The sequence below is a fragment of the Dermochelys coriacea genome, chromosome 25, assembly GCF_009764565.3.
Source record: "Dermochelys coriacea isolate rDerCor1 chromosome 25, rDerCor1.pri.v4, whole genome shotgun sequence".
Taxonomy (NCBI): domain Eukaryota; kingdom Metazoa; phylum Chordata; order Testudines; family Dermochelyidae; genus Dermochelys; species Dermochelys coriacea.
Window position 1 is genome coordinate 9,734,990 of NC_050092.1, and position 10,762 is coordinate 9,745,751.

The window sequence follows — 10,762 nt, forward strand, 5'->3', positions numbered from 1 at the left end:
ATGCACGTATGTGAAATTGTCAGTTACACAGCTACCTATGTTCTTATTAGCTTTGATGTCGATCAGGTCCATTTTTAGGGGAAAAGCTTAGAAACAAGCACTGTTTGCTATATATGTTAGGATACTTCAAGTGAATGTAATTAGAAATAGGATGTGTAGTCAAAAAACATCACACTGGATGTTTACATCACCTTAGTTATGTAGTAAATGCTGGGTAGAATGAGAAAACGTAGGATTTTATTTTTCTATTTCGACTTCTTATGTCTTCATGCCTGATATATTTGTGAATACACAGGGTGGGTAATTTAATCAAATATAACTTAGTAGTAAACTAAACAGTAAGTAAAACTTAACCGTAACTAGTCAGTAGAAATCTGATGGAAACTGCCAAAATTACAAAACTTATAGATATCTTGTTTATGGATTTGGTTTCTTTTTGTTATAACAATAGTTATTGAATGGTTCAGGTTATGCTGACAAGTACATTTCATATTTAGTATCTGTTGGTTTTAGAAATTGAAACAGTTGTATAAAAATGTATTCACTATGTACCTGATCACTTTGATATCAAGTAGCATCTAAAAGTCTCACAAGGGATCTGCTCCTGGTGTTACTCAGTTTAAGTAGCAAAGATAAAATAAAAATGTTACTTTACTTTATGGGTATAAATTGCGGAGTATTCAGAAGTCACTTCTGTGAAACAGCATTTTGAAAAGGGGGTTAATGTTAAGAATGTTCACATTGCAAGGACTTCTACCATTGAAAATCAAAGCTCCCATTATATTATGTAATCTCCTTTTGTTGTGGTTTGTGTAGGAAGTAAGGGAGCAGAGAGGATAGTAGTAATGGACAAATCCAAAGGAGAACCTGTTATTAGCGTGAAAACTTCAACTACATCAAAAGAGAGAGTAAGTTTTTAATTTTTCTGGGTTCAAAATTCCCATTAGTCAAATAGCTTTTAAATGGCTGACATCACAAAACTTCAGCACTACACTCAAGCTAAGACGTATTTCTTTTGTGTGTTTTGTCTGCACTTATAAAAGGAATAAATATGTTAAAAAAAATTCATACAGAGACTAAGCTCTCAAACACACCATTTGTGAAAGGAAGGGATGTTATGAGTATTGTTTGATCGGTTATCATAATTGTGTTCTTATAAATGCACTCTAGTAAGCTTTTATCAACTTTTATATTAACTATAGAGCCTTAAGAGCCAGGACCGCAAATCAGAGAGCAAAGAGCGACAAGGTATTGTGCCATTCGACAAAATCAAAGCACAACGAAAAATTAGAGAGGCGGAACAACGCCGGTAAGTTCGATGGCGAAGTTGTGTGGAATTTTTTTTTCTTTTTAGAACTTTGGTGACTGTCTTCTCACTAAAGGTATTTAAAGGGGACATAGTCCCTTTATCGTTGGTATTTGAAGTTTAGATTTTTTTATTCAGTTAAGCATTGCCTATGTAGATGCCCACTGTCAGGTCACACATCGGGAGGCCACAAGCCCCAGAAGAGACTGCAAAGCACTGATTGTTGAAGTTATTCATATACCCTCTTTGGATCTGAACATGCAGTGTGAAGTTATATGTGAAAACATAGCTCAAATTGTCCTCCTCTGCCTTTTCTATTTTGTACATAGGTTTAATTAATGTTAAGTATTCTCTGCTCCTTGGCAAGAGAGAGGAAAATCCCCCAAAACAATTCCATCCCACCCAATTCAGTGCTTTCAGGAAAATGCTGGCGGGGAAGAAGGAAGATTTGTCTCAGAATCAGGGACAAATTTCCATCCAGACTCATTCCATCTGGCAGCGTGAATCTTAGCTCCCTTTTAGGTGACTCACCTTGTCAGACCATTCAAAGTTTACAAGTAATTTGAAATTTAAGAAAAAGCTGGTTACACATATATGCAAAGAGTGGACTTAAATTGCAGCAAGGGTTGTTTAGGTTGGACATTAGGAAAAACTTCCTAACTGTCAGGGTGGTTATGCACTGGAATAAATTGCCAAGGGAGATTGTGGAATCTCCAACATTAGAGATTTTTAAGAGCAGGTTAGACAAACACCTGTCAAGAATGGTCTAGATAATACCTAGTCCTGCCATGAGTGCAGGGGACTGTACTACATGACCTCTTGAGGTCCCTTCCAGTCCTATAATTCTATGTATAGAAATATAAATAATGGTTTACCAATCGTGCTTCAAAGCTGCATTCTCTGTGTCCTTTCAACTCAGAGAGGGACACTAGTGCAGATGCTTATTTATTTCTGATACTCCTTTCATAGTGTTCTATAAAAGGGTAAAGTTAGTACTGTGTCCACATTCTAAATTCCTTGGTCTTTATTCCATCTTAATCAGTGCATCCATTTCCCATCCTTTGCAAAATTTCACAGCTTATCTAGGGAAAGCTAAATCTGGGTAGGGTTTTAAAAAAAAAACCCTTTCATAAAACTTTAACATGGTTTTTAGTATTTTTTTGGACAAGTCCAGAGAATCTGTATCTGTTCATAGATCTAAATGGATTAGATCCTGTATTCAGTTTTCAGCCCTCTTAACAATGGATATTCTGAGGTAATTCTTGATGGGAAGAGAGAGGTTACTCACCCACCTGTAAGTGGAGTTCTTAGCCTTTTCAGATTCACACTAACCCACCCTCCTTTCCTGCTTCTTCATAGTCCTTGGATGATATTTTGAGTAATAGGAATGAATTTAGGGCATTTAGGATCATCGTCCCTTGGCCTTGCACCTAATGTTCAGATCTGTGAGGATGTGGGTGCTTCTGCGAAGGTGATATAATTGAACTCGTTACAGGTGAGCAGCCATCCTCAGTGCTGAATACCCCGTAGCCTGGTTAGAGGGAACCCCCAACACAAATCTAGGATTATTGCAGTTTCTATTTTTGCTTTGTAGTTCACTGTCAGCATTGAAGGGTTAAATCTTTAAGCCTTTTACCTTGCTATTTATATAGCACCCGTGAGCGTCGGGAGAGACAGCAGCATTTGCAAACCATACGGGAACGAGAAGAAAGAGACAGGCTTGAGATAGCTCGAGAGCGCCTACAAATTGAACGAGAGCGCCTTGAGCGAGAGCGGATGGAAAGAGAGCGCCTGGAGAGAGAGCGAATGCACATAGAACATGAAAGGAGACGAGAACAGGATCGCATACAGCGGGAGAGAGAGGAGCTGCGTCGTCAGCACGAGCAACTTCGCTATGAACAGGAACGGCGATCGGCATTGAGAAGGCCATATGACATAGATGGGAGGTAAAAACTACAGATACAGTGAGTTAATGATTTCCCGTTTGTTGATGCAAGTAGAAAAGCTAGCAGTCCTTAGATTCTCTCTGGAAGTCCCAAACCACGGAGAGAACTATGTAGGCAGACAGTCATTAATGGGCTTTTGTGTCAAATGCTCCACTAGATTACATGCAAAAATGTGCTTGTCACTATTAAACAGTTCAGTCAGTGATCATTCTTAAACATATTAAACTCTTCATAGAGTTACCCATACCAGTTCTCTCTGAATTGAAAAAACTCAAAACATAGTAAATTTCCCTACAGGTGGATTAGAAGATCCATGTAATTGCAAAAAACCTAGTCTGTCTTCCTTCCTGTGTTGCTGATCGGAATCTCGTTTTGACTGGAGTTAAAGCAGTCTGTTTTATGAGCCCTCAGGGAAAAGTTGACCGAGGGATTGTGCATGGCATGCTGGGATGTAAAGCTACCTTGTGCTAGCCTGCCATGCACTGTGTCTTTGGATCCTGCTGCCGCCCACTAAAAGTTTCCTGGTGTACTGAAGAGGGGTAGATCAAAGCGCAGTAGGGAACTTTTAGTGCACGGCATCAGAATCTACACAATTAGTGCGTGGCAGGCTAGTACAAGGTAGATTTACATCCCAGCGTGCCCTGCACTAATAGTTCATATAGACAGGCCTTGTGACAGATGGACAAATTACTGTAGAAAATCCTAAAACAAATGCAGATAGAAGACAATATTTCCTCTCTTGTTTCAGCACATGCACAATAAGGTAAAGATTAATGTAGGTTAACTCAAAGCAGTCTCTTTTCTGAAACTCAAAGGTACCATTCTGGCAGATCAGATTTAAATAATCAAATCTAAATAATGATTGACTGTTCAGATTAACCTACAGAATAGAAATTAAATAATGTATTTCCTTAATTTAGATTCAAAGAAACATGGACCAAACATGGATGGAACTGATTAACAGTGTAATTCATATAATTTTGGTAATTCTGTGTACACGTACTGTAACTCATAACTTGTACTGCCTTAGTTCTGCTGTATTCCTTTCTCATGTGTCACCTTTCCTCTTCTGTAAGAAAATATCTTACCCTATCAACAATTATGCTTACCTTTAAAAAAAGGTAATAACTAAATGAGGCTAGATATGAAGAGAACAAAACAGAAAGATGATTCTGTCTGGACTACAATATTGTATTAAATCTGTACTATTTTGTAGGCGAGATGACTCCTACTGGCCAGAGGCAAAGCGAATGGCGATGGACGACAGATACCATTCTGATTTTAGCCGCCAAGATCGCTTCCATGATTATGACCACAGGGATCGTGGTCGATATCAAGACCATTCTATGGACAGGTTAGTGATTTGTTTTCCTACATTGCCTGAAATCAGATAACAGCAATAGTATATTTAGTATGACATTCTTCTCTATTTGTTTGATAAATGCTGTTGTTGTTGTTTTTTTAAAAAGGACCTCAGAGCTTGTCTATTCTTGTTCCATGCTGAAGTTTGTAATTGTCTATGGGGTTTACTTTTGAAACCTGTGTAACCAGAAGAAACCTTACAAAACAGGGTGTTTGAATGTACTGTGTCATCAACTAAAAGCTTCCAACAGATTTGTTCAAAATGTGGGAAATAGCATTACAAACAGAACTGATTGCATTAGGACTCATAAAGTCCCTGAAATAGCATTGTGAGCACCCAGTGCTTTTTTTCCCATGACTAATTGGTTTCTTTCATATTTATATATTCCCAGTGTTGCAAGTCAGAAAGTTGCCAAATGTTTTAAAAGCTCACCCTAACATGTAGACAAGATAAGTCTTTATACAGCGAATATTCTGTTTACCTTCTTACGTTGGGACTGAGTAGGTTTTTAAACTGGCCAGAATGTTTCACGGTTTCCATATGTGCAAGTGAAATTTGATACTTAGTAAAGATTGAGAATCTGCAATTTCAGCAGAAACCTGTGCTCAGCACCTATGAAAATACAGCCCTAAATACTTCATATAAGTTTTATAATGTCATAGCAAGATTCTGATTCCTTTTCAGGAGAGAAGGATCTAGAACAGTGATGGGAGATCGCGATGGGCAGGTGAGTTGTATGTGGATACTGGCCTAGAATAGCTTAATTTTTATAAACTGATTTCCTATACTGAGTGTCAGATTACTTTATAGTGAATTAGTGTAAGAAATGCAGATAAGGAAAGGAAAACTTATGCATTATACATTTTAATTTCTTTTTTAAATAGATAAAAATGAAAACACTTGAGTAATCTGATCACTTGTTCTATTTACTGGTACACAAATACATTAGAGGTAATTCCTCTGGCATTATAAACACAACTAGTGAGTGTCTCAGTATGGTAAAAAGAAAAGGAGGACTTGACTTGTGGCACCTGTCTCTAAGGTGCCACAAGTCCTCCTTTTCTTTTTGCGGATACAGACTAACACGGCTGCTGCTCTGAAATCAGTATGGTAAAGTGTACCAAGATTGTGCATAGAAAATGTAAAGGCACAACATGGAGGTAAAAGTGAGTAAGGAAGTAATTGGAAGAATTTAATTCCACACAGTAACTTTCCAATTAAACTAGGCCAAAATGGAATTAGCAAAAAAAGTTTTGAAGTTGTTCAGAGGAAGATTTTTGCTCCAGTGGTGACCTTTCTGAAATCTTGTGATCCTAACGTGCTCTCTACTGATGTATAGGTTATTGAATTGGGTAAATTCTACTGATCAGCTCTTACCAAGTTGAGGATCAGGTTACAGCATTCCAATGTGTACCCTTCACCTTTCAGCATTATGGAGATGAGCGCCATGGAGGACCAGATCGTCATTCACGAGACTCACGGGACAGTTGGGGTGGCTATGGGTCTGACAGAAGAATGAGTGAAGGGAGAGGGATACCTCCACAGTCTCGGTTAGTATGGGGAAATTAGGACAGTCTTTCACCAGCACTTGCAATGGTCACACTTCTTGGAAACTTCAAATAAACTTTTTGAAGGATGATAGTAGGGAAGCAGTTTTACCAGAGTAAGTCCTCTCTCCAAATAGTTTTACTGAGGGTCTCTTCTCTCCTGGCTGTGCAGTGGATTTACACATGTAGCGCCCCTGTGCATCATGGAGCTCTGTAGTAAGGAGTTGCTGTGCTTTGCCTATATTCACAGTTCTCTTGTAAGGCTTCCTCTTCTAAGGGTCAAATTTGATTGATCCCAGTGCTCCTGAAATTCTTTGAAAAGAGAGTAACTTATAGCTAGTGGTCTGAATTTGAGACTGTTAAATGGAAGAGAAGCCAGAATCTTAATGGAAAACCCATTATGGGACAAACTTGGAATCCCGGACTGTTCTTGTTTAACCATCATGCCTGTATTAGCATGAATTAAAATTTTCCAACTGTATAGTGGGGAACACTCACAGATATTCAGTGAAATTACTCCTCCTTTTATTGCAGTATTAAGATTTATGGTTTGTTACTTCTGTGTCTATCCACATTTGTCAGTTCCACAGTGGGGTTTTACCTCCGATTTTCAGTTGAAGTGGCAGGGACTAGCCTGGAAGGGCATTTAGCGCCCTTCAGGAAAACAACCCAGTAAAAACGCTTCCAAAGCTGAACATTTTGTTAACTTAAAAATTAGATACTATTTCCTCTGAATAAGCCACTCTGCAGAACATGACGACATACATTGTTCTCAGATTGAATTTTGATTAGTGGGTTGGTCAAAGTGGCCAGCCTGGATACTCGGAGAAGAAGTCATTGGGCATCAAATATACCCTGTTGCTGAAATAGGATTAAGGAACTCCTATTTCCTCATTTGTTACGTTAGGTGGATTGTTCAGCAACTTTATTACTGAGATACGGTTAAACCAGCTGAACATTGTAGATTCAGGTTTGGTAAGCTTGTATCTTGGTAAAGGATACTAATATATTTATGAATGAGATGTTACATTTGGCTTCACTGCGTGCTATGAAACTGCTAAGAAACATATCTAAAGATTTTTCTCTTTCTTTCCAGTGACGGACGTGATTGGGGAGATCATGGTCGAAAGTTTGAGGGACATAAAGATCGTTCGTGGCAGGGCAGTGCAGATGGGGGAATGATGGGACGGGATCATGAGAGATGGCAAGGTAAACATAGAGCATTCTTAGCATAAAGAAAGCAAAACTGGAAGAGGGGAAATAATGAAGGGAATCTTTGAACTTTTTTTTTAATTCTAGGTAGTGGTAGAGGCAGACCAGGCCATGCAGTGCATCGGGGAGGCCTGTCAGGGTAAGCAGCTTTATCAAGGATAATTGGGGTTTGTACCTTTTATTCCTGTTCCCTTCCCTTTGTAACAGTCATTCCTTTGCATGTTTAAATTATTCAGCAGAATCTTTTGTGAGAGAACAAAAGTAATTTGGAGTTATGCAAAATAAAATAATTCAAGAATGTTTGTGATTTGTCCTTGATATAATGTCCATGAGTAATGAATATTCCCATGATTGTATCTGGTGCATCTTGCTGCACGAAAATCATACAAGAAATGCAAATGGTACCAATTGTATCCATTTGATGATCAAAGTTGCAGTGAAAACTTAAACACTTTGAAGGTAAATCAGTCTATGACTCTCTTTGTAGGCGTGGAGGCTTCATGCAGAGTGGCAACCAAGGCCAGATGATGCATGGCGGAGGGATTCAAGGGGAAGGATTTGCAGCCCAGGAGAGAGCAACCAGACCCAATGACCCCCGTTTCAACCGTCGCTACTGAATGTTTTAATTTTTTAATGTGAGATGGCAACAGAGGTGAATTCTCTATTACCCAGGGTTACCATTAACTGTAACTGATGGGTTACCCTAAATGTGTAATTTTTTAAGCTGCTGCCACATTATATAGCTCACTACAATGTGAACTCCTTTGTTTTTGTAATGTGTTGTTCATACCCCATTTAAAATGTTTGTCAATGAAGCATTCCATTTTCCATAAATAAAACCAGTTTACAGTTAACTGTCTTCTGTCCCAATGACACTGCAGATGCCAGAGTTAGAATTTGACCAGGATGTTGAGACTGACCAGGAGGTCACAAAAGGGACTACAACTTTTAAAAGGAGGATTCTCTCACCAGTCATTTTAGGGAGAGAGAAACAGGCTAGATGGAGAAGAAAGAGAGGAGGGTCAAGGGACACAGAAAAGACACTGACCAAAGCCAATAAGGCTCTTGGAGTGATGAGGAAACAGGCAGAGATTTGTGTCCGGTGTTCGTTTTTCCACTAGGTCTCTCGAAGTTCCCTTGTGAATAATTATACGGAATTAACTCACTGTTCTGGAATCGTGTGTGCCCATACAGGGAACACTGGGAGTGGTGCCCCCAAGCAAAGCAGAGGACCATTATTCTTATGGGTTGGTCTACACTTAAAAGTTAGCTATGTAGGGCAAAGGAGTGAACAAAACACACCCTGACTGACATAGCTATGATGATCTCACCCCCAGTGTAGATGCAGCTATGTCGATGGACAAAAGTTTCCTCAATAGAAACTAACTTTTGTTTAGGGAGATGTTCCTATGTCAACAGTAAAACCCCTTCCATGGGGGGTAGGCTGCATCTATGCTACGAGGTTATGGTCGCACATCAACATCATTACAACTATGTCAACATAGTCTCTGTATTGTAGACATATCCTTAGTCAAAGGATGCTTCTGTGACAGCAGGTACCCAGAGCAGGTCAGAAATCTGAGGAAATCAACCCAGAGCTTAGCAGCTGCTGCAAATCGGAACATGAGAGTAATGAAGGGGGTTGCAAGCGCTGGATTAAAAGCAAGGGAGAAGAACACCTGGATGGGGAGGGAGTTGTTTCATAGGATGACTTGGGAGGATTAAAATGTCTTTAAAATTAATACCAATTACCTTATGTGCCACTAAAAATTCCTGACATAACTTGGACAGATGGAAACTTTACCATCTTCGTTTGTTTTCACCCTTCTCCCTACTTAGATTGCCAGGTCGGACTGAACCAGTGGGGTTCCAGTGCATCCTGTGCAGTGGTTGCCATCCTAATCACAGTTTCATCCCAGGAATTTGCTTACAAGGTGGGGGATGACCCTGCCCTCTTACCTTGGTAACCATGTGGTGTTACACATCGTGCCCCTGCAGTTGGCTGAAAGAGAATTGGGTGGGTTTAAACGTTGGATGCTACCATATGTACAGCTCAGTTATACGCTGAGGATGGGTGACTGCTGGTCCATGTGTAGCCTGGGAGCCCCCACACTCCTGGGCCCAGTCACTCTCATCTCTCCAGGTCTCCATGAGAGTAGCTGTCTGCAAGGCCCAGGAGCTGGGCTCTCCATGCCGGCTTCGCTCCCTGCCCCTTCTGATCTCTGGGGTCGCTCTCAGGCTGCTTCTGCATCCCTCCTGGACTCCGGGTGCAGACCCCAGCAGTATTTGTCTCTCTTGCATGCAAAAGCCTCTTCAGTTTAATACATTTAGAGGCTTTTTTTGTTTTTACGTTTTTCGTGGCCAGAAGAGTAACCTGTCTGCTGAAAACACCTAATCACAGGGTGACTGATTAGGGTCCAGTGCACCTGGGACTTGTCAGCTGCCTCCCAGCTGGGTTTAAGAGAAGGCATCTGGGCCATATAAAGGAGAGAAACTGAAAGGGGCAGAAGAGAGCGGGAGCCATAAGGCAGGGAAGCTTGGGTGTCTTTGCTCCCCCAACACGTGGGACACTCCCAAGGCAGTGAAGGGCGTGAGAGCCAGACACTGTGAGGATCCGTCATTGCGTGCACTGTAAGTATGAGCTGCAGGACACAGTGCATGGATGTGAGTCACTGCCCAGAACTGGGAATCAGGCATTTGCCCCCGGGGGGCAACTGCTGTGTGGTCTCGGGACCCTACGCTCTACTCAGCTGGGACCAACACCCACCCCACCCCCATTGCCATTTGCCAGCAGAGCCTGTCCAGCCCAACTGTCTCCCTTGGGTCCCTTGCCTCCCCCCTCCTCTCATGTCCCTTGTGACTCCTACTTTCCTGCCTTGTCCTCAGCCCCCTGTTTGTGACCCTCTGCACCATCTCCCAGTGCCTTTTATGGAGCCCCCTCACCCCGGTGCATCTTCAGCAGTACTCCCCTCTCCAACCACCACCTGCCCTTAGCTGGGGGGAGGTCTTGTCTGTGCACAACAGGGCTCAGCTCCCCGACTCACCAGCCATGGCAACACATGAGCTCCCCTCTGGCCCTATGCAGGCCAGGTGCCCTCTACAGGTTGGCAATAGGCACCAACCACCAAGCCCTCCAAGCATGTCCCTGAACATCCAGCCCCTGTGCTACTGGAAACTCGCTGTACAGTATTCATGGCTTCACTGCAGCCCTTAGCCATGTCTGTTTTTGTGATGATATACAGAGATTCAAATGACAGTAAGTAGAAGCATTGGGGACAAATGATTACATAGAAAATAAAATCAACGTGCATTCTAGAGACTAGACTTGCCGGACAATGCTCACCCACAGTCCTTCCAATCTTTTACAGCCAGGCTTGGCTGCGATTTT

At 41.3% G+C, this 10,762-nt stretch overlaps 1 protein-coding gene across 4 annotated transcripts in view; it reads left to right on the forward strand.

The window, feature by feature from the left end:
- LOC119848298 (scaffold attachment factor B1-like) overlaps window positions 1–8,228 on the forward strand; it is a 32,480-nt gene extending 24,252 nt beyond the window's left edge. The window contains exons 13-21 of one of the 4 annotated variants that reach the window (XM_038383936.1): window positions 817–908; window positions 1,203–1,309; window positions 2,959–3,252; window positions 4,469–4,606; window positions 5,300–5,342; window positions 6,044–6,165; window positions 7,259–7,371; window positions 7,462–7,513; window positions 7,862–8,228. In XM_038383936.1, coding sequence (XP_038239864.1) covers window positions 817–908; window positions 1,203–1,309; window positions 2,959–3,252; window positions 4,469–4,606; window positions 5,300–5,342; window positions 6,044–6,165; window positions 7,259–7,371; window positions 7,462–7,513; window positions 7,862–7,991 — 1,091 coding nt within the window. In that variant the 3' untranslated portion in view covers window positions 7,992–8,228. Of the gene's footprint in view, window positions 1–816; window positions 909–1,202; window positions 1,310–2,958; window positions 3,253–4,172; window positions 4,236–4,468; window positions 4,608–5,299; window positions 5,343–6,043; window positions 6,166–7,258; window positions 7,372–7,461; window positions 7,542–7,861 lie in introns of those variants that run through there. The other 3 variants (XM_038383937.2, XM_043502719.1, XM_043502718.1) reach the window with 3 other exon arrangements.
- Window positions 8,229–10,762: the final 2,534 nt, after the last annotated feature.